Consider the following 24,901-nt stretch of genomic DNA (forward strand, 5'->3'; position numbering starts at 1 on the left):
AATTCAAGTGCCGCCATTAGCAGGGGCCTAATCTTGCCTAATGGGAGGGCCGGCCCTGTGTGTGACAATCAAATATTTGCAGACTGGAGAAGTATGGTGTTGAAGAATATGTGAATGGAAAATGTTGCAGCTGTGGTGGGGATCAAACTCCGGACTTCCTTGAGTGCCCTGTTAGGGTGAAAGAGGTCGAGGTGTCAAGGATCAGGGCTGTACAGCAGATTTCGCTAGGAAATGCCCAACCTCACAGGACTCTGATTAAAATCTGTTTTTTTTGTAGAAAAGCAGGTTGATTTTGTTTAGTTAGTTTAGTTAATACATTTTTGGTAGTTTATATGATTTAAAAAATGTTTTTTTACCCATATTATTTCCTTTTTGGAATCCTTATTATCCACCCGCACAGTAGCTGGCAGAATGCACATCCAAGTGAGCGAACGCCATTATACCATAGAAGAAGAAGAACTACACTACCCAGAGGGTAGACGATTTAGACGATTGGCTGAAGCTGCCCACTCCCCCTTGAATGTGGTTACAGCAACTCCGTAGACGTTTTGTGAGGCTTCGATATTATTAACCGTTTTTGTTTGACACGTCTACGACGATAAACAGATATTCCAACAGTTAATTTACATTTATAACATGGCTTTTCATGGTAGCAAGTGCTGCCGCCGTATACTAGGCAGACATTACGATGTCAAGGCCCTGTCAACGCAGCACGTGAAACTATTTGCACCAAGCTCAACACCGAAGTTGCGGCGGTGGTATTCCAGCGCTACACAAGAGGAAAATGAACTTGAATTCGTATCTCTTGCAAACTCAAGTGCAGCTGTCCCTGCAGCAAAAATTGGGACGATACAGGTAAGAAAGGCTAGCTATAAATATTTATAAACGCTGTGGCGTAACGTTACCGTAGTTTCGTATTTCTTTCTGTACATTTTTTGGGGGGTTTCAACAGCAAACTTCCTAGAGTTCAACACATTTTACCATAGGATATATATTTTTTTAATGGCAGTTTTATAGATAATCTCAACCAATTCTACACATTTTGCAATGAGGCTGAGAGATTTTTGCATTTTTAAAGCTTATTTCCTGTAATAAAAAAAATGCCATGGTTTATGACCAGTTCATACGCTATCTGGGGAAGGGGCGACCTCCAGGCGGCCCGACGTTAGCCCTTCCGCCTGAAGCAATTCGGTTTACTTGAATGTAACCATAGCTGCCTGGTGGAGGCTACCACAGTGCTCTTTGACATAAAAACGAGTTCCAGACACGTTCTAAGCAGTGTTTGGTAGGTTACTTTCTAAATGTAATCCGTTAAAGTTAGGTTACTAGTTACCTGTCCAAAATTGTAATCAGTAACGTAACAGTTACCCTAACTCAGTAATGTAATTATATTATTTTCCTCTTTAGAACAGTTTCCCAAACTCGGTGCATGTTTTGTTTTTTTCCCCCTAGCACTACACAGCTGATTCAAATAATCATCAAACTTTGATTATTTGAATCAGCTGTGTGGTGTTAAGGGAAAAAACGAAATGTGCATCCCTTGGGGTCCCGAGGACCGAGTTTGGGAGACGCTGCATTAGTTGAAGACAAAAATAAATATTGCCAATTGAAAGATATCTGCAGTGCTTTCGTATTTGCATTGACCCAACTCCCCCCTTTGTTTTTACACTGCTGCTAATCACTGTTTATTATCTGTGCATAGTCACTTTACCTCTACCTACATTAATAAATTACCTCAACCAACTTGGGGTGACAGGTAGCCTAGTGGTTAGTGTTGGGCCTGTAACCGAAAGGTTGCTGGATCGAATCCCCGAGCTGACAAGGTAAAAATCGGTCGTTCTGCACCTGAACAAGGCCACTGTTCCCTGGTAGGCTGTGATTGTAAATAAGAATTTGTTTTTAACTGACTTGCCTAGTTAAATTAAGGTACAACCCGCACATTGATTCGGTACTCCCTGTATATAGCCTCATTTTTGTTTTATTTTGTAACTTTAAAAAAAAATGATATTTTTTTTACTGTATTGTTGGTTAAGGGCTTGTAAGTAAGCATTTCAAGGTAGGGTCTACACTTGTTGTATTTGGCGAATGTGACATAACTTTTGATTTGGAAAGTATTCAGACCCCTTAGTTTTATTCAAATTTTGTTCATCTATTAAATTGTTTTCCCCATTTGATCAATCTATACACAATACCTGATAATGACAAAGCAAAAACAGGTTTTTAGAAATGTTTGCTAATCTGTGAAAACGGAAATATTACATTTACATAAGTCTAATGACCTTTTACTCAGTACTTTGTTGAAGCACCTTTGGGACCGATTACAGCCTCAAGTCTTCTTGGGCATGATGCTACAGGCCTGGCACAGCTGTATTTAGGGAGTTTCTCCCATTCTTCTCTGCAGATCCTCTCAAGCTCTGTCAGGTTGGATGTGGAGGGGGGGTCTATGCACAGCTATTGTCAGAGATGTCTAGAGATGTTCGATTGGGTTCAAGTCCGGGCTCTGGCTGGGCCACTCAAGGACATTCAGAGACTTGTCCCTGAAACCACTCCTGCGTTGTCTTGGATGTGTGCTTAGGGTCATTGCCCTGTTGGAAGGTGAACCATTAAGGATCTCAATGTACTTTGGTCCGTTCATCTTTGCCTCGATCCTGACTAGTGTCCCCAAACGCTGAGAAACATCCTCACAGGATGATACTGCCTCTACCATGCTTCACCGTAGGGATGGTGCCAGGTTTCCTCCAGACCTGACACTTGGCATTCAGGCCAAATAGTTCAATCTTGGTTCCAGCAGACCTTAGAATCTTGTTTCTCATGGTCTTAGTCATTTAGGTGCCTTTTGGCAAACTCCAACGGGCTGTCATGTACCTTTTTACTAAGGAGTGGCTCAGTTTAGCCAGGCAGCCAGCTCTAGGAAGAGTCTTGGTGGTTCCAAACTTAATCCTTTTAAGAATGATGGAGGCAACTGTGTTCTTCAGGATCTTCAATGCTGCAGACATTTTTTTGTACCCTTCCCCAGATATGTGCCTCGACGCAATACTGTCTTGGAGCTCTACGGAAAATTCCTTCGACCTCATGGCTTTGTTTTTGCTCTGACATGCACTGCCAACTGTGGGACCTTTATAGATGGGTGTGTGCCTGTCCAAATCATGTCCAATCAATTGAACTTACCACACGTGGACTCCAGTTGTAGAAATATCTCAAGAATAATCAATGGAAACGGGATACACCTGAGCTCGATTTTGAGTCTCATAACAAGGTCTGAATACTTATATAAATAAAGTATTTCAGTTTATTTTTATTTTTAATACATTAGCAAACATTTCTAAAGCTGTTTTCGCTTTTTTCATTATGGGGTTTTGTGTGTAGATTGTGGATTTTGTTATTTATTTGAATTTTTTTTAAATTTATTTAATCATTTTTAGATTAAGGTTGTAACGTAACAAAATGTGGAAAAAGGGAAGTGGTCCGGAATGCTTACCTTCTCTGTTTTTAACTACAGAAACAATTTCAGAACATCTGAGATGGTGGATTTCATGGCATGCTGAAATTACATGGAATGACCCTTCAATATTTTGTAGAAGAATAGCCTATTTCTAGACTGGTATTCGATATGCGTTGCAATAGTTTACTTTACAGTTATGCAATCTAGGTTTTCATTGAGACACATCTCGAGAACATAGACAATCACCAGAGATGCTATACCTGAAACCCGTAGTCAGATTTTGGTGTTATTGCTATGCACTCCTGCACATTTGCTGTTTTACTTTCACATAAAAACATAGGCCTTGATGTTTTACCTAAGTCTACCAGATTGCCTTGAACCCTGTTATTCCATACACACCTCTACACCTATGCTTATTTTTCCCCTATGAAAAATACACTACCATCAACTTGCCACTTGCTAGGTTGTCATTGTAAATAATTTGACCTGCCAGGTTAACTTCTCTGGGCTAGGTGGGACGTGAGCGTCCCACTCTATTTAACAGCCAGTGGTAGAGCGAAATTGAAAACCTCAAATGCTATAATTTCAATATTTCAAACATACGACAATTTTACACCATTTGAAAGATAAGACTCGTTAATCTAACCACATTGTCCGATTTCAAAAAGGCTTTACAGCGAAAGCAAAACATTAGATTATGTCAGGAGAGTACCCTGCCAAAAATAATCACACAGCCATTTTCAAAGCAAGCATATATGTCACAAAAACCAAAACCTCAGCTAAATGCAGCACTAACCTTTGATCTTCATCAGATGACAATCTTAGGACATTGTTATACAATACATGCATGTTTTGTTCAATCAAGTTCATATTTATATCAAAAAACTGCTGTTTACATTAGCATGTGATGTTCAGAACATGCATACCCATCGAAAACCTCCGGTGAATTTACTAAATTACTCATGATAAACGTTGACAAAATACATAATTATTTTAAGAATTATAGATACAGAACTCCTTTATGCAATCGCGTTGTCAGATTTTAAAATAGCTTTTCGGCGAAAGCACATTTTGTAATATTCTGAGTACATAGCTCGGCCATCAAGGCTAGCTATTCAGACATCCGCCAACGTCGAGGCTCACTAAACTCAGATTTACTATTAGAAAAATTGGATTACCTTTGCTGTTCTTCGTCAGAATGCACTCCCAGGACTGCCACTTCCACAACAAATGTTGTTTTTGTTCCAAATAATCCATAGTTATGTGCAAATATCTCCGTTTTGTTCGTGAGTTCAGGTCACTATCCAAAGGGTAACGCGCGAGTGCATATCGACACAAAAAAATTCAAAATGTTCCATTACCGTACTTAGAAGCATGTCAAACGCTGTTTAAAATCAATTTTTATGCTATTTTTCTTGTAAAATAGCGATAATATTCCAACCGGACAGTGTTGTATTCATTCAAAGAGGGAAAGAAAAAATGGCGAAGTCTCGTGAATGCGCATTTTCATTCCCTTTGTCCTCAGGCAGTCCACTGACAAACTGTGCTCCTATACTTTGCCCAGAGACAGGTGACGCCCCAATCCACTTTCTGGCGGCTTTAGAGAGCCTTAGAAAGTGCAACAAAACCCCACGGATACTGTAGTTTTGATAGACAAGCAAAAGCAGAACTACAAAATCGCAGACAGGGCACTTCCTGCTTGAAATCTTCTCAGGTTTTTGCCTGCCATATGAGTTCTGTTATACTCACAGACACCATTCAAACAGTTTTAGAAACTGTATAGTGTTTTCTATCCAAATCTACTAATAATATGCATATTCTTGTTTCTGGGCAAGAGTAGTAACCAGTTTAAAATCAGGTACGTTTTTATCCGGCCGTGAAAATACTGCCCCCTAGCCCAGAAAGGTTAACTAAAGGTAAAAGAAACAGTACTGAGTAAAGGGATAGTTAACTCAAAATACACAGTCATTAGACAAGGTAAGATGGCAGCCATCCGTTGGTTTTATTGACCCAATATCTAGACCAATCGATTGGTCTAAAGAACAGTCGATCAAGATTTTTTTTTTAGTCTGGACAACTACGGCCATCCCGACAACCAAAAATCTTGCTCCACCAAGAGTTAACTGTTCTTTAACCTCTCTGGGCTAGTCAACAGCCAGTGGAATCCCGTGGCGCGATATTCAAATACCTTAGAAATGCTATTACTTCAATTTCTCAAACGTATGACTATTTTACACCATTTTAAAGACAAGACTCTCGTTAATCTAACCACACTGTCCGATTTCAAAAAGGCTTTACAACGAAAGCAAAACATTAGATTATGTCAGCAGAGTACCCAGCCAGAAATAATCAGACACCCATTTTTCAAGCTAGCATATAATGTCACATAAACCCAAACCACAGCTAAATGCAGCACTAACCTTTGATGATCTTCATCAGATGACAATCCTAGGACATTATGTTATACAATACATGCATGTTTTGTTCAATCAAGTTCATATTTATATCAAAAACCAGCTTTTTACATTAGCATGTGACGTTCAGAACTAGCATTCCCACCGAACACTTCCGGTGAATTTACTAAATTACTCACGATAAACGTTCACAAAAAACATAATTATTTTAAGAATTATAGATACAGAACTCCTTTATGCAATATCGGTGTCCAATTTTAAAATAGCTTTTCGGCAAAAGCACATTTTGCAATATTCTGAGTAGATAGCCCGGCCATCACAGGCTAGCTATTTTGACACCCACCAAGTTTGGTACTCACCAAACTCAGATGTACTATAAGAAAAATTGGATTACCTTTGCTGTTCTTCGTCAGAATGCACTCCCAGGACTTCTACTTAAGAATGTGAAATGTCAGAATAATAACAGAGAGAATGTTTTATTTCAGCGTTTATTTTTTTCATGACATTCCCAGTGGGTCAGAAGTTTACATACACTTAATTAGTATTTGGTAGCATTGCATTTAAATTGTTTAACTTGGGTCAAATGTTTCAGGTAGCCTTCCACAAGCTTCCCACAATAACTTGAGAATTTTGGCCCATTCCTCCTGACAAGGGTTGGTGTAACTGAGTCAGGTTTGTAGGCCTCTTTGCTCAAACACGCTTTTTCAATTCTGCCCACAGATTTTCTATGGGATTGAGATCAGGGCTTTGTGACGGCCACTCCAATACTTTAACTTTGTTGTCCTTAAGCCATTTTGCCACAACCTTGGAAGTATGCTTGGGGTCATTGTCCACTTGGAATACTCATTTGCGACCAAGCTTTAACTTCCTGACTGATGTCTTGAGATGTTGCTTCTATATATCCACGTAATTTTCCTCCCTCATGATGCCATCTATTTTGTGAAGTGCACCAGTCCCTCCTGCAGCAAAGCACCCCTAAAACATGATGCTGCCACCACCCTGCTTCACAGTTGGGATGGTGTTCTTTGGCTTGAAAGCCTCCCCCTTTTTCCCCCAACCATAACGATGGTTATTATGACCAAACAGTTCTATTTTTGTTTCATCAGACCAGAGGACATGTCTCCAAAAAGTACGATCTTTCTCCCCATGTGCAGTTGCAAACCGTAGTCTGGCATTTTTATGGCTGGTTTTGTAGCAGTGGCTTCTTCCTTGTTGAGCGGCCTTTCAGGTTATGTCGGTATAGAACTCGTTTTACTGTGGTTATAGATACTTTTGTACATGTTTCCTCCAGCATCTTCACAAGAGCCTTTGCTGCTGTTCTGGGATTGATTTGCAATTTTCGCACCAAAGTGAGTTCATCTCTAGGAGACAGAACTCTTTCCTGAGTGGTATGATGGCTGTGTGGTCTCATGGTGTTTATACTTGCGTACTATTGTTTGTATAGATGAACGTGGTACCTTCAGGCGTTTGGAAATTGCTTCCAAGGATGAACCAGCCTTGTGGAGGTTTACAATTTTTTTCTGAGGTCTTGGCTGATTTCTTTTGATTTTCCCGTGATGTCAAGTAAAGAGGCACTGAGTTTGAAGGTAGGCTTTGAAATACATCCACAGGTACCCCTCCAATTGACTCAAATGATGTCAATTAGCCTGTTGGAAGCTTCTAAAGCAATGGCATAATTTTCTGGAATTTTCCAAGCTGTTTAAAGGCACAGTCAACTTAGTGCATGTAAACTTCTGACCCACTGGAATTGTGATACAGTGAATGAAAGTGAAATAATCTGTCTGTAAACAATTGTTGAAAAAATGACTTGTGTCATGCACAAAGTAGATGTCCTCACCGACTTGCCATAACTATAGTTTGTTAACAAGAAATTTGCTGAGTGGTTGAAAAACGAGTTTTAATGACTCCAACCTAAGTGTATGTAAACTTCTGACTTCAAATGTACATACACGCACACAGTACCAGTCAAAAGTTTGGACACCTACTCATTCCAGGTGTTTCTTTATTTTTACTATTTTCTACATTGTGGAATAATAGTGAAGACATCAAAACTATGGAATCATGTAGTAACCAAAAAAAGTGTTCAACAAATCAAAATATATTTGAGATTCTTCAAGGTAGCCACCTTTTGCCTTGACAACAGCTTTGCACTCTTGGCATTCTCTCAACCAGCTTCATGAGGTAGCCACCTGGAATGCGTTTCAATTAACAGGTGTGCCATGTTAAGTTAATTTGTAATTTCTCTCCTTCTAAATGTGATTGAGCCAATCAGTTGTGTTGTGAAAAGGTAGGAGTGGTATACGGAAGATAGTCCTACTTGGTAAAAGACCAAGTCCATATTATGGCAAGAACAGTTAAAATAAGCAAAGAAAAACGACAGTCCGTCATTACTTTAAGACACAAAGGTCAGTCAATCCGGAAAATTTCAAGAACTTTGAACGTTTCTTCAAGTGCAGTCGCAAAAACCATCAAGCTCTATGATGAAACTGGCTGTTATGAGGACCGCCAAAGGAAAGGAAGACCCAGAGTTACCTCTGCTGCAGAGGATAAGTTCATTAGTGTTACTAGCCTCAAATTGCTGCCCAAATAAATGCTTCACAGATTTCAAGTAACAGACACATCTCAACATCAACTGTTCAGAGACTGTGATTTATGGTCGAATAGCTGCAAAGAAACCACTACTAAAGGACACCAAAAGGAATAAGAGACTTGCTTGGGCCAAGAAACACGTGCAATGGACATTAGACCGGTGGAAATCTGTGCTTTGGTCTGATGAGTCCAAATTTGAGATTTTGGGTTCCGACAGCTGTCTTTGTGAGACGCAGAGTAGGTGAATAATAATCTCCACATGTGTAGTTCCCACTGTGAAGCATGGAGGAGGTGTGGGGGTGCTTTGCTGGTGACACTGTCTATGAATATTTGGAATTCGAGGCACACTTAAACATTTTTAAAATTATAAAAAAAATAGAACCTTTATTTAAATAGGAAAAGCCCATCATGGCTACCACAGCATTATGCAGCGATACGCCATCCGATCTGGTTCTCTCTTAGTGGGACTATCATTTGTTTTTAAACACAATGACCCAACACACCTGTCAGGCTGTGTAAGCACTATTTGACCAATTATTCTACAATGTAGAAAATAGTAAAATTAAATAAAAACCATTGAATGAGTAGGCGTGTCCAAACTTATGACTAGTACTGTGTGTATTAAATATATAAATGCACGCAAGGTTTGAAATGATTGTTTTAGTCAAATATTATGTCTGCTAAGGGCTTCTTGCGGTCAATTTAGTCTACAAATTATTTGTAGTTATGTTCCTGACCATCTGCTGAATCTAGTTGATCCCTGATGTAGGCTCACTAGCCCACCTGCACTGTCTCTGTAAGCTTTTGGCTAGAGAGCACGTGCTAAGCACAGAGTTGGCACATTTGCTATTTTACGCAACAGTTTTGTCACAAAAACAGTGGAGTGGAGTTGAACTTGGTAGTTAAAACTTGACGAAAAAATACATTTTGTGTGCACTGTCATCACGTACTGATTTTATCCGAAACAAGTCAGTTTGGTGGAAACGCACCACTGGTGAGAGAGTGCATCATTTCTTTATGCATATTTTTGAATAATCACATGAATCTGTCGCCAATTGGATTGAAAACTAGCTACTGTAAATAAGAATTTGTTCTTAATTGAGTTGCCCAGTTGATAAAAAAAAATGCTATTTTTATAATTTGTGGCCCAAATACAATTCATGCCAGTATACCCGATATTAGCATTTTTTGCGTAAAAAAAAAAATACGTCCAAATCATCCTATAGTGTCTAAAATTGATTGTCAAGCTCAATGAAGTAAGTCTACTTTAAGATTTGGACATGAAGCACGGAAAATGCTGGGTTGAGTAATTAACCCTCCGAAGAGGGTTGCTCACGGTTTATTTTGTCCTTTGTGTATGTCCAGGAGCTGGCTGTACCAGTGGGCCAGAGGCAAAGGTTGAATGAGGAAGTTCTACCCTTCTCTGCCTTCCTGACAGACAACTTTGGCCGACGGCACAGCTACCTGCGCATTTCCCTGACGGAGAAATGTAACCTTCGCTGTAAGCACCATGATGAAGACTGCTTAAAGGCTATACAATCATTTACATTTTTTTTACAGTTATGAAACACTTTAACTGAAATTATTCCATAATGGTGTGATTCATCGCTGTCACTGTAGTGGCTAAATTGTCCAATATAATTGTCCCAATACAATTTCCATCATAATCCTTTAGCCACAATGGAGGGTGGTGAAATGTAAGTCTTGATGCATACAAATCCAATGTCCAGAGTTTGATTCAAGTTGAAAACAATTTATTTGTTCTTCAGGTTACAAAAATGTAAAGAAAAATCGAACAAAAACAAATTCCTTCAATTCAAATTAAAGAAACAATTAGCGTGGTCTGGTATGTTTAAGCATGGTCAAAAGACTGGCTGACATTCCAGTCACACCCACTGGGCCTTGGAGCCTGTAGGCTTTTTAACTGTGTTCCCCTTCAGCCTGTAGAGGGGTTAACACACACTTCACAGATGATTAGTGGCAATCACACATACATACATTTGTTATCAATTTGATAACTGTCATGTTGTTCAGTAACATGACAGTTGTCAGTCAAGGTGATGGCATCCTTCCTGAAAGGTAACTTCAGGCTGTAATGGCTCTCCTGTAACTTGACAGAATCTTGTTCGTAAACCTTTTGTCTTCCACTGACGTTTACATTTTTCTCCTTGAAATCTGTGTTGTATTGATTTATCAACATCTCTTCCAGATCTGAAACAGAGATTATGTTAGCTGTAATGGTAGGACGGCTACTTTTGTCCTTATTGTTATGGCTTCTAAGGGGGCCATTGATCCCCCCCCCCCCCCCCCGTAGGATTCTCACAGCATATGGTCCATCTTCACAGCTGTTAACCACCTCCCATGGTTCCATGAGTTTGGGAGCGTTTGTTCCTATCAACAGCTGTCTGAATCACATTGTGTCCTGATTGTGCCTATTCAGCTGAAACACTGAGCATGGTGTTTCCAACAGGCTCTGAGACAGCTTCTACCCCTAAGCTTTAAGACTGCTAAATAGTAAATTAATGGTAACCAAACTATCTGCACTGACCCTATGCATACTCACCACACACACACACACACACACACACACACACACACACACACACACACACACACACAGAGAGACACAGACCAACCAAATAGGTGTCCCCTTTTCCCTTTCCCATATACACACTCACACACTGCATTGACACTCCCACACACATTCGCATACACAACACACACTTTTACTAATTTGCTATTCTGTTCTTTATTCTACTCTTATCATTGTCTGTCCTGATGCCTAGTCACTTTACCCTGCCTTCATGTGCATATCTACCTCAAATACCTCTGTACATTTGATCTGGTACTGGTACTCCCAGTATATAGCTCAGCTCTTGTGCATTTTATTTGATTCCTCTTATTACTGATCCTTTCAGATCGAAGCAAGTGCCTAGTCTAGGGGCTAAGGTGTAGGAATACTTTTGCCATTCAACATTGGTTGCACTGTGAGGTAGTGGTAGTAGACATTTTCCTTGGCACTGGGAAAATGGTTTGCAATTTCCAATTAGATATGAAGGATAAATGATGAGGAATTATTTCTGTCTAAAGGACCATCCCCATTAGTGATGTTAACCAATGAAATCTCATTAAAAACCCTCTTATTTGACTCCTGTTGATGTTGCTTGTTCTTTTCGTTATTGTCGAGCTTTGTATCTCTTCTGCATGAGAACCTTTGAGGTAGTTGTATAACAGCATTACCAAGCTAGCTTGTACATTGGTGCTGCTCTAGTGGGGGATACTAGCGATGAGGTTTGTTCTTGCCATTTATTTAGGTGCCAATAAATGTCTCCCTTGAATCTCTCCCCCTGTAGGTCAGTACTGTATGCCAGAAGAGGGGGTAAAGCTCACCCCTCGCTCTCAGCTCCTGTCTACTTCCGAGGTGCTGACCGTGGCCCAGCTGTTTGTACGAGAGGGTGTGGAGAAGATCCGCCTCACTGGGGGAGAACCCCTCATCCGACCAGACGTCCTGGACATCATCAGTGAGTGGGGCGTGGGTTGTGTTGATTAGGTCTCAAATGTGAAAACTGCCCTTTCGTTGTGTCTGGCGGGCTATAAACGAATGCACCCTTTTATTTGGGTAGAAAGCAGATTCGCTAATGTGCCTGATTTAATATGCTAGTTTTGATAAAATGTATTAAAAGTTTACATCATAATGCTGCATTTCTCAGTTCATTCCCATGGGGACCCAATGGGTGTGCACATTATTGTTCCAGCCCAGCTCTAACAAACCTAATCCAACTACAGTAATCAGCTCATTATCAAGTGTGTTAGCGCTGGGCTATAGCGCGGAAATAGCGGGAAATAGTTTCAGAAACTGTAATAGTTTATCCTGGAGTCAATTAAATGGTGTACACCGCCATGTTCAGTTGTAAACAAACCGTATATTGACCAGGTGAAAGCTATGATCACTTATTGATGTCACTTGTTAAATCTACTTCAATCAGTGTAGAGGAGACAGGTTAAATAAGGATTTAAGCCTTGCGATGTTGTCTAGGGCTGTCCCTGACTAAAAGAAAACCTTTGTCGACCGAAGGTTGTCTGTTTTTAAAACGTGTGTTTTTACATATATAGACAACACGTGTTTTTAATAAAATCAACTATATGCATTGAGCTTTTTTTATGCTTAAGCGCACTGTTTGATGAAAGAAGACACAATTGACTCGAGGGAGCCAGAGATCATGATAACCAGCAGAAGAAAAAAAAAACCTGACCCAACCATCCTCCTACCGCTCCTGCTGGCTTTCGCAGATTCTGCCACAAGGAGTTGGCAACCTTATGTGGAATGCCAATTTATCTTACCATTTCTACTGATCTGCATGCCAGTTAAGGTTTTCATATACACATTTTTGTAGAACATTTTAATTTATTATAACGTCTTCGTATCTGAAAATCATTGTCATGTGGTTAATCAAGATTCTATCTAAATAAAAATTCTTGGGCTGCGGTAATATTTTGTAGAATTTTTTTACTAGAATAATGCATTTTCTGAACACCCCTCAACATTAAGTAGATATTAAACCTAAGAAAACATATTTTCTCACCTCTGGCATTAAAGCCCTTTTTATTATTGTAAATTTTTGTCTGATATGGACACCATTTATATCCAACCCGTCACAAACAATATGGAAGTTGTCTGAATATGATTATAAAAGATACTTGTTATAAAATCAACATTTACCTAATGCTCATGTGTCCCCCAAACAATTCAATTATTGTAAATATAAAATGTATGTACAATCTCAGAATTGTGCTGTATTAAACCCTGAAATGTCATTGTATGCAACCATTTAAAAAGGACATTAGATATATTTAGAGTAATCTGGTTTTTATTAACCAAACTGCAGTAAATATTAAAACACATCAGGCATTAGGTTAATTAATAACATTCAACAGGTTTCATCAGAAAAGTTCGTGTCATCAAACTGTAGGACATTTTTCCAAGGGCATTTAGAATGCTAGAACAGCTGTAACTACAGCGCTAGTGTCAGCATGACTATCCTCCTTCTCAGGAGCACCATATTCATTAATTAATTCATGGTTTTCTTCCTGAGAGTCTGGCCCACACATATCCCGCCACGTGGAGGTTGCTGGTGGAGTCATCTCAAGGACTTCATCAAAATGATACCAATGGATGTCGTCTTGAAGGCCAGAAAAATCAGTTTGGTCCTACACGATGCATACATTTCACTTGTACACTCATTTCATCTCTGCCGAGGATGACGCATGGATAAAGGTCATCATATTCCACTGCCCAAGAAGACCTGGATTTCGTCCACAGGCTGTGGATTTTCTTAATTGTTCTGTACTGGAGCAGCCAGGACCTTCTGCCTGAAACTGAAGTGCTGTGTGTTAAAGCCTGTACAGTTTAGGTCCTTCTTTGTTGAACAAAGGCAGCTGACATCATGAGACATCAGCTCACCAGGAGCATGGGTGACGACCTGGTGTATTCTCGTGGTGGAGGGCACTGCTTTTATCGGGCTTGGCATAATCTTCATCGCACTCGCTTCTTTCCTTTCCTTGTTGTTTTTGTATGCTGTTCTCCACTATTTATGCTTCTGACGCTGGTCTCTCTCACTGAAATCACTGATCATTTTCTTTTTCCCTGCCTCAACATTTTTCTTTTCCATCTCTGACACTCAAGGTATTGTTCCCTATTTTCTGGGTCAGCATTTTGATGTGCTCGACAATGCCTTTGTCTTTCTGCTGTGGGTGCCATCATTCCCTAGATGTTTCAATGGATAACGTTAGATCAAAGATTCTTAGAATATATACACTATAATCATTGAGTAATTTAGGATCTAGAGCGACTTAAACTTTGACTAAAGAACTGATTGGCCCTCTACGGTTTTTAATGTAATGTTGTCTTAAGTCTCTTGGGTGTTACGCTTTAATTGAAAGTTGTGACTGGGTACCATTTGAACTAATGTACATCTCTTAAATTGGCTGGATATAACCTGAAGTTAAGAGCCTTGCACAACTCTCCTACGACAAGGGTACCTGCCTAAAAATATATTTTTTGTTCACACGGAACACATTATGTTTCATAAGTGAATATAAACAATATATAATGTATAATATACTGCTCAAAAAAATAAAGGGAACACTTAAACAACACATCCTAGATCTGAATGAAAGAAATAATCTTATTAAATACTTTTTTCTTTACATAGTTGAATGTGCTGACAACAAAATCACACAAAAATAATCAATGGAAATCCAATTTATCAACCCATGGAGGTCTGGATTTGGAGTCACACAAAATTAAAGTGGAAAACCACACTACAGGCTGATCCAACTTTGATGTAATGTCCTTAATAACCTCTTACATCTAGATGTTCCGCTAGCGGAACACCGCTCCAATATCGAATGATAGGGCGTGGGTCGAATTACAAATTCCTCGAAAATCCGAAAACTTCCATTTTTCAAACATATGACTATTTTACACCATTTTAAAGACAAGACTCTCCTTTATCTAACCACACTGTCCGATTTCAAAAAGGCTTTACAGCGAAAGCAAAACATTAGATTATGTCAGCAGAGTACCCAGCCAGAAATAATCAGACACCCATTTTTCAAGCTAGCATATAATGTCACAAAAAACAAAACCACAGCTAAATGCAGCACTAACCTTTGATCTTCATCAGATAACACGCCTAGGACATTATGTTATACAATACATGCATGTTTTGTTCAATCAAGTTCATATTTATATCATCAAAAACCAGCTTTTTACATTAGCATGTGACGTTCAGAACTAGCATTCCCACCGAACACTTCCGGTGAATTTACTAAATTACTCACGATAGACGTTCACAAAAAAACATAAGAATTATTTTAAGAATTAGAGATACAGAACTCCTTTATGCACTCGCTATGTCCGATTTTAAAATAGCTTTTCGGTGAAAGCACATTTTGCAATATTCTGTGTACATAGCCCGGCCGTCACAGGCTAGCTATTTTGACACCCACCAAGTTTGGTACTCACCAAACTCAGATTTACTATAAGAAAAATTGGATTACCTTTGCTGTTCTTTGTCAGAATGCACTCCCAGGACTTCTACTTCAACAACAAATGTTGGTTTGGTTCCAAATAATTTTTTTACATGCTTCAGCACGCGAAGGTCATGTTCTGTGTATGGCCTCCCACTTCGTGGCTGATCTGTTGTTGCCCTTAGACGTTTCCACTTCGCAATAACAGCACTTACAGTTGACCGGGGCAGCTCTAGCAGGGCAGAAATGTGATGAACTGACTTGTTGGAAAGGTGGCATCCTATGATGGTGCCACGTTGAAAGTCACTGAGCTCTTCTGTACAGGCCATCCTTCTGCCAATGATTGTCTATGGAGATTGAATGGCTGTGTGCTCAATTTTATACCCCTCTCAGTAACAGGTGTGGCTGAAATGGCCGAATCCACTAATTTTGAAGGCTTGTCCACATCATTTTATTATTTCATAGTTATGTCCTATTTTTCTATTGATATCTACCAAATGTGCACCTGACTGAGACAATAGAATATTTTCAATGTTTTGGCAATTGAATGTTCCCTATTTTTGGCTTTAGGATTTCCATAAAAAAGCTGTAACATTATTTTAATGTCATTTATTTCATAATGCATTTAATGTTTTAAAAAATCTTTGAAACTAAAATCGAAAACCGTGATTAATATATTTATAATCGTACTGAAACTGAACCAACCTCAAATAGCACTAATCACTTAGCGCTACTCACGCGTGAGATTTGGCAGCACTGCAGCTGTGTATTTGGTTTAACTTGCTAGTTAGCTAAGTAAGTAGCTGAATTAATAAGGAGACGAGGCATCATATAGTGTTTGAGAAGTCAAGGTGCTTGTGATGAGTTAGCAGCTGTACAGATATCTTGATTTCCTTGCATTTTTTTCTAGTGGTGTGCCGACATGTATCAGTAAATTGACAGTTGATATTAGGGCTGTCCCCGACAATATATATATATATAATCTTGTTCGGCTGAGAATCGTCTGTTCTTTCGACCAATCGATTTTCAAAGCTGCATTTTTCCATAGACACATCCTGTGTGTTTTTTTTTTTTTTTTATCAAATCAACTATATGCAGTGACCTTGTCTGATGCTTTAAGCACACTGTTTTGATGAAATAGTTAAGAGACACAAATTACTTGAGGGAGTCCGACCGCAATTGATTTGATTGTCCTGGGCCGGGCTCAGACTTGTTGTGCTGTGTTGTCTCCTCCTTGCTGCAGTGACCACCACATAGCATCAACAGTGTTTATTGCGCTCTCCCTGTTGCTGAAGCTGCAACATAATTACAGCCATTTCAGATTGAAAAGTTCTGTTACCGAAATCCCTCATTTGTTTAGGAAAAACATCCCCTATTCCCTCAACCCTTGCTCTCTTTGTGACACATGTATCCATTGCATGCAGGTGACCAGTAGGGCCTGACAGCAAAATGGATGCAGAGGACGTGACAAATAAACTTGAAATGGGGGAATGTTTACTGGTTGCTAAGGAGGTAAAGGGGAAGTCTGATGTGAGGAATAGATTTGACTAATTGTGGAAAATACTGGAGATCAATATAAATAAAGTAAGGAGCAAGCGCTATATGCATATTATGTGTGCTAATCAGGTGCTGTTAGGTTAAAATATAATTTCTCTGATAGTTTGGAACAATGTAAACAACACCAAATACATTTATAAGCATACCAGAGAGACTGTTGTAAAGTTTTTTTTTAACAGCATTCATTCGTAAATGCAATTTACAATTTGGAACCGTTTATTGTTTACGCTAATTATTCAAGGGTCGCTTTATTTTATTTAACTCTTGTGTGGTGTTCTGGTCTGTGGGACCCATTTTCAATGTTTACTAAAAGAAAAATTATACAATGAATAATTTTTCCAACCTGAGACTCATTTGCCTTGGCTCATTGGAACATTTCTGGGATCTTTTAGTTCAGGTCATGACACATGGGACTACATGTTGTGTTTTATATTTTTGTTCAGTATACATGGCACATAAACCAAGCTTGCTACAATTATAAACTTCTGTTTTTCTCCTGCAGTTTTATCAGTTTCTGTATAATTTTTGCTAGGAGGCATAACTTCCTCCTAAATGGCAAGAACCAATAGCTATGATTGTGACTTAAAGTGAATGTAGTTACATTGGTCTGTGGACTGATCTAAGATTTTGTATAATCTTCAGTTATATATGATTCATAAGTCATATGATTCATAAGTCAACTCCCCTTGCAGGCGAGAGAGGCTTGTAAGTGTTTTGGAGAGACAAGGCTCATGACTGTCTCACTCTCCGCATGCTTTAAACTTAATGAAGCATGAGGGGGGAATGGATAAACTATGCCATGACTGTGTGTTGTATCTTGTGATATGATAGCCTACCATTGCTGTTACCAACCAATCATAACTCTGTTGAGGTGTTCACATTGGGCAGAATCATCATCCAACATACACATTCATTTGATACAGGATTTACACAATAATTCCCCAATTTAGAATTTTGTCTATGGTTGGTCGTTTTGAGTTCAAGTTGTTAGAGGTGCTATTTAGTAGATGTCATAACGGTAGGCATTGGAATCCATTTATTTTCCATGAGGTTTGTGGGGGACAGTGCATCTGCAGGATGTCATCAAGGGGAAGGCCTAAAGGGAAATTGCACAACAGAAGCCGAACCACGTCATGGCGAAAAAGCAAATTGAACGTGTCTAAACTGGATGTTCCGGTAGGGATGGCGTCCATGTGGACACAGCTCACCAGTGGTCATGTGCTGATCAGACGCGTGACCTTTCCGATTGGCACCGTGACATCAGCAGACATGTCTACTGGCACTTTTCTTTTGAGGTCAAAGGTCATCCCAGGGTGTCTAAGGAAGTGTTGGGTGAAGTTGCTCCTAGATGCTAATCTGGGGTCAGTTTTGCATTTCCCCACTCCTGTTTATGGTTAGAATTGGGAGAAGGGAAGCTGATCCTAGAAACTTTACACTGGAGTGTCTGAAGTCTCCGTGGGTGTGTGAAGTGGGGCTTTGTGGTTGATGATCTTGCAAATGATCCCCAAACCCCATCTTGTGATATGCATGCTTAGCCAGTCACACCCACTTACTTTGTAGTCAAGAGTTCAATTCAACCAGGAATTGTATGCCTTTTGTCACTGTGCTGTAACACAGCTTCAGTTTATCATCTCTCTGTTTGTCCATCTGTCTGTCCAGCGGAGCTGAGGAAGTTGGAGGGCCTGAAGACCATCGCTGTGACCACCAACGGTATGAACCTGGCGAGGCTGCTGCCTAAACTGAAGGAGGCTGGTCTGGACCTGCTCAACATCAGCCTGGACACCCTGGTGCCGGCTAAGTTTGAGTTCATCGTTCGGCGGAAAGGTAACCCACCTTCCTTCCCCATAATCTACAGTAACCTACAGCCTGGTAGCCATTTTGTGCCAAAACGAACATAGTTGTGGAAGGAGCCAATGTGTGCTCAGCACCTATTTCAGCGACTGGAGCAAATGTTAGGATTGACAGAGGGGCAGAGCTCAGGGAGGCAGATTCCTGGGAGGCAGGGACAGATGGACTAGACAGGCTGAGGAATGAGAGCAGCAGCACACAGGAAAAGGAAAGTCGGAGCCAAACCTCTTACAGTACACTGGGCTTTCACTGTTGGGCTGACTGGTTTCATTGTCCAGAGGGATATAGAAGATATGGGAAAGCTGTTCTTCCGGTATATCTCTGTCTCCAAATGAGGTAAATGTATGTTGTATTAAAAACTCATCAAGTTCAGAGTAGGGATGAAGTTACTTTACTGTTGTGTGCTTGCTTTCATTTAAGCTTTTTTTTCTGGAATTACTGTTAGGGCTACACATACTTAAAGTGAATTAGTAAAGTATGAAATGAGGGACACACAACAACACATTCACCATGGACAATTTAGGGTTTATTGATAAGATGTAAAGGGAAGTGCACAACAAAAAAGCATTACATTTTCCGTGCACATTTTGAAAACTCAACGGTTGAGCCCTATTCACCTCATGTAATGAGGAAACTAAACTAAAAGCTAACATGCATAAAACATTTGTCTGACCCTGCGGTATATAATGTGATACATGAATGATTTAACATGTTCAAATTACTCATGATCACAGCACTTTAATAATTTTTTCAACCTGATACATTTTTAAACCATATAATGGTAAGATTTTCCTACATGACACCCAAATATGGTAATGCCTCCATCAGTGTACAGCAGGAACTTGAAATTCCTCAACTTGACTTGCAAATACTTTTCATTGATATTGATTAGCTTCCTGTTTCAAAAGTGCCAAAAACCTCCTACAGCATGTCAGTAAAAGCCCTACCTCCTATAGTCAGTGCCTTTCAAAATCCCATTTGAAAACACAACTTAGCTAAAACCAAGGTGTGGGCCAAATTAGCCATTTCACTTCAATCCCCCTGTTGAACACCCATTAAACTGGAACATGGAGCTTTCAGGTAGAAGCGACTGCCCTTCCAATTAGAATCAATGGAATGGAAACAACCTAGCCTTCACGTTTCCTCTGCGGGATTGTCTGAATCAAAACACAGGAAGAGACATTGATATCTCCGGTAGCGCTGACCTTAGTAGTGTACGTTTCAACTGAAATAACACGAGCCTACCAAACGAGCTGAACTACTTCTATGCTCACTTTGAGGAAAATAACACTGAAACATGCATGAGAGCACCAGCTGTTCTGGAAGACTGTGCGATCACGTTCTCCGCAGCCGATGTGAGTAAGACCTTTAGCCACGTCAACATTCACAAGGCTGCAGGGCCAGACAGATTACCAGGGCGTGTACTGCGAGCATGCTCTGACCAACTGGCAAGTGTCTTCACTGACATTTTCAACCTCTCCCTGTCCGAGTCTGTAATACCAACATGTTTTAAGCAGACCACCATAGTGCCTGTGTCCAAGAACACTAAGGTAACCTGCCTAAATGACTACGACCCGTAGTACTCACGTCTGTAGCCATGAAGTGCTTTGAAAGGCTGGTCATGGCTCACATCAACATCATTATCCCAGAAACCCTAGACTCACTCCAATTTGCATACCGCCCCAACAGATCCACAGATGATGCAATCTCTATTGCACTCCACACTGCCCTTTCCCACCTGGACGAAAGGAACACCTATGTGAGAATGCTATTCATTGACTACAGCTCAGCGTTCAACACCATAGTGCTCTCAAAGCTCATCACTAATCTATGGACCCTGGGACAAACACCTCCCTCTGCGACTGGATCCTGGACTTCCTGAAGGGCTGACCCCAGGTGGTAAGGGTAGGTAACAACACAGCCGCCACGCTGATCCACAACACAGGCGCCTCTCAGGGGTGCGTGCTCAGTCCCCTCCTGTACTCCCTGTTCACTCATGACTGCACGGCCAGGCACGACTCCAACACCATCATTAAGTTTGCCGATGACACAACAGTGGTAGGCCTGATCACACACAACAATGAGACAGCCTATAGGGAGAAGGTCAGAGACCTGGCCGTGTGGTGCCAGGACAACAACCTCTCAACGTGATCAAGACAAAGGAGATGATTGTGGACTACAGGAAAAAGAGGACCGAGTACGCACCCATTCTCATCGACGGGGCTGCTGTGGAGCACGTTGAGAGCTTCAAGTTCCTTGGTGTCCACATCACCAACAAACTAACATGGTCCAAACACACCAAGACAGTTGTGAAGAGGGCACGACAAAACCTATTCCCCCTCAGGAGACTGAAAAGATTTGGCATGGGTCCTCAGATCCTCAAAAGGTTCTACAGCTGCACCATCGAGAGCATCCTGACTGGTTGCATCCCTGCTCGGCCTCTGACCACAAGGCACTACAGAGGGTAGTGCGAACGGCCCAGTACATCACCGGGGCCAAGCTTCCTGCCAACCAGACCTTCTATACCAGGCGGTGTCAGAGGAAGGCCCTAAAATTTGTCAAACTCCAGCCACCCTAGTCATAGAATGTTCTCTCTGCTACCGCATGGCAAGCAGTACCGGAGCACCAAGTCTAGGTCCAAGAGGCTTCTAAACACCTTCTACCCCCAAGCCATAAGACTCCTGAACATCTAGTCAAATGTCTACCCAGACTATATGCATTGCCCCCCCCTACACCACTGCTACTCTCTGTTGTCTATGCATAGTCACTTTAATAACTCTACCTACATATACATACTACCTCAACTTACTGGTGCCCCCGCACATTGACTCTGTATCGGCACCCCCCCTGTATATAGTCTCTCTTTTTATTTTACTGCTGCGCTTTAAATATTATTTTTAAACTGCATTGTTGGTTAGGGGCTCGTAAGTAAGCATTTCACTAAGGTCTACACCTGTTGTGTTCGGCGCATGTGACTAATAAAATTTGATTTGAAATTGCAGTTGGTCTCAGGCCTTGAGACTGGTTTGTTAAGCTTTGTCTGGGATGATTCCTGGTGTGACTTCACATTCTGGCGTTGTCCTTTGCCATTCAGCTTTCCAATTCAGCTTTGTCCTTGGCCATTTGGAAGGTGCTTAGAATAAAATGTATCACATAAGCCTAGTAGCCTATTGGCTACTGCTCTGTTTTCATTGTTGCCTTCCTCTCTTTCCTAGGGTTCCACAAGGTCATGGAAGGTATTGACAAAGCCATTGAGATGGGCTATAACCCTGTCAAGGTAAAAGATCAGTCCTACTCAACTTTGTTCATTTGCTGGTTCTTCCAAAGAAGCTAGCTGTAGGTTGGAAGCCATACTTGTCACGATGTTAGGTTCAACTGTGCGTGTGTGTGCATGTTTTCGCTCTTACACATGTTTGAATGCATCAGACGGTTGGTTTGAGTGTGTTGATTCTCATTCCCTATGGAAGGCTTTCCCTCCATAGTGTTTTAATGCATGGCTTGTGTTGGTACTGCATGTAGTCAGTTAAAACACAGATTCGTGCAGTTTTGGCAGCTCTCTGGTGGAAGGCTTGTAGCTACCCCCTACTACATTGGGATGCGTGAAACTTACTCCTCAGCCTGAAGTGTCCCCACTAGCTAGATTTTCACATGGTGCCGACTTATAAGACGCTTCAGGAGGGCGGTAACGTGTGTTAGCAAGACGGAGGTCCCGAGTTTGCTCCAGGTATGGACCGACTCGGGAGGAAGCTGTACTCGCTACGCAAGCAGTGTAATGTCCTTTACAGTTGTCACCTATCTATCTTAAGATGAATGCACTAACTGTCACTCTGGATAAGTGTCTGCTAAAATGTAAATGTTATTCACTGCTGCACACTGCCCTCTACAGGTCAACTGTGTGGTCATGCGGGGCCTCAACGAGGACGAGCTTCTGGACTTTGTGGCCCTGACAGAGAAGAAGCCTCTGGAAGTACGCTTCATTGAGTACATGCCCTTCGACGGTGAGTGGACCATTCTTAAAGACCATTGCCACCACTGCAGAGAGTACTTCTCTGACGTGACTGGAGACCGGAGTTTCAATCGCTGTATCCAACCTCCCCACTGTTTCTCCCACTTGCCTGTCTCCCTCCTTGATTACCTTACTGTCTGATTAAAGTGTCAAAATACCACACACACAAAAAATGCACACACTGTCAATGTTGCAGTTTTACTGCATTGTCCAAGTTTCAGTTTTTTTTTTACAGGAGAACAGTCATCGTCTCAGTATTTTCAATTCCCTTAAATAGACTAATACTTTACTAATATTTCCGTCATGATGGATTTTAAATTGCTGTAATTTTGAAATAATAACAGACTCTTAGCCATCTACCTTATATTCAAATTGTAGACCTCGTTTTAAATAGGCTTATGTTTGTATGGGTTCAATGCAGTCTCACACTTTGAAACTATGAGTAATGTTCCTTCACGAATAGGGCAACTAATGAGTTTACAATTGGCAGTTTCTAGAAATATTGAAGATAACACAAACTGGTGCTATCGCTTTATCTAATCTCCTCGCTCTTGTTTAAAAAAATAGGAGATTAACAGGGTGACAGAGGTTAGCATTTAAACCCTCACTCACCCCGTTTAGATACCGTAATTTCCGGACTATTGAGCGCACCTGAATATAAGCCGCACCCACTGAATTAAAAAAATATATATTATTTTGAACATAAATAAGCCGCACATGTCTATAAGCCGCAGGTGCCTACCGGTACATTGAAACAAATGAACTTTACACAGGCTTTAACGAAACACGGCTTGTAACAAAAAAAAAGAAATTAGCAGTAAACAGTAGCCTACCAAGAAAGTCATTGGTCACTATCGTCGTCCTCCTGTGCACTGAAACCACTGAAGTCATCTCCTTCGGTGTCGGAGTTGAATAGCCTCAGAATTGCTTCATCCGATATTGGATCGTTTTCATTGTCGCTCTCGTCACTGTTTGACCTTAACCCGTTCGACAATTTCATTGGTCTAATGAAAGCTTCATGCCGGCAAAAAACTGAGCACGTCACAGAATGTTTTTTTGGAGAGAAAAAAATTTGAAAGTGGGAAAAATCCATATTAGCCGCGTCATTGTTTAAGCTGCGAGGTTCAAAGCGTGGGAAAAAAGTTGCGGCTTATAGTCCGGAATTTACGGTACTTAAAAAAAAAGTCCTTCCTTCATTTTTTTTAATGTAAAAACATGATTAGATTGTAAATGCAAGCATTTCACTGTGTCACTGATTTTCTTGCCTTCAAGGAAGGCAAGAAAATGAATTGTCATCCAAACAGAGCCTAAGAGTCCTGAATTTGGTCTTCAATAGATATGTCATCACTGTTCAGAAACACATGGTAACCAACAGTGTTTCATGTAGAGTGAGAGTCTCAGGACACGTACTATACAAGTTTATCCTCAACTAGAGTGCAAATAGATTTGGGTATGCTTGATTTAGCTTGCTCGGCCTAATTGAACCAATAGAACTGTCCAAAATGTGAAAAACCAACCCCCCTGGTGTACCGGGAAGCACAATCAAGCGCACAAAGTATTTTGAGAGAAAATAAACAAGATTTCAATCATTGTCTGTCATCCACATTGTGAATACACCTCTAGACTAGAGCATTCACTCCATTCTGTTGACCTCTGCTGCCTCCTGCAGGAAACAAATGGAACTTCAAGAAGATGGTGAGCTACCAGGAGATGCTGGACCGCATTAGACAGCAGTGGCCCAGTTTGGAACAGCTTCCACTCGGAAAGACGGACACAGCCAAGGTTCCTCTCTCCCCCCAGCCCACTTAAATTCCCACAGATAATCTCTAAATTATTAATCTGTCTCATCTTGCACCTGCGACTCGGCTAAATTAAATATTCAATGTGCCGTGTCCGCCCAGGAACAAATTATGATGACACGTTATCCATTTCTGCTACATCAGAGATGCAGTACTACCCACAGTGTGTGCTGGTTGCATTAATTAATTAATTAATTGTTTAGTTGACGGTAAG

The 24,901-nt window shown here is 40.7% G+C and overlaps 1 protein-coding gene across 2 annotated transcripts in view; it reads left to right on the forward strand.

The window, feature by feature from the left end:
- Positions 1–483: 483 nt before the first annotated feature.
- The window catches only part of LOC115202807 (molybdenum cofactor biosynthesis protein 1), a 44,296-nt gene continuing 19,878 nt past the window's right edge, over positions 484–24,901 (forward strand). The window contains exons 1-7 of one of the 2 annotated variants that reach the window (XM_029766843.1): positions 484–855; positions 9,811–9,946; positions 11,799–11,966; positions 18,694–18,858; positions 22,098–22,159; positions 22,769–22,880; positions 24,558–24,670. In XM_029766843.1, the coding sequence (XP_029622703.1) occupies positions 637–855; positions 9,811–9,946; positions 11,799–11,966; positions 18,694–18,858; positions 22,098–22,159; positions 22,769–22,880; positions 24,558–24,670 (975 nt within the window). In that variant the 5' untranslated portion in view covers positions 484–636. The remainder of the gene's footprint in view (positions 856–9,810; positions 9,947–11,798; positions 11,967–18,693; positions 18,859–22,097; positions 22,160–22,768; positions 22,881–24,557; positions 24,671–24,901) is intronic. The other variant, XM_029766844.1, reaches the window with a different exon arrangement.

This window comes from Salmo trutta, chromosome 12 (genome assembly GCF_901001165.1).
Source record: "Salmo trutta chromosome 12, fSalTru1.1, whole genome shotgun sequence".
NCBI classification, from domain to species: Eukaryota; Metazoa; Chordata; class Actinopteri; order Salmoniformes; family Salmonidae; genus Salmo; species Salmo trutta.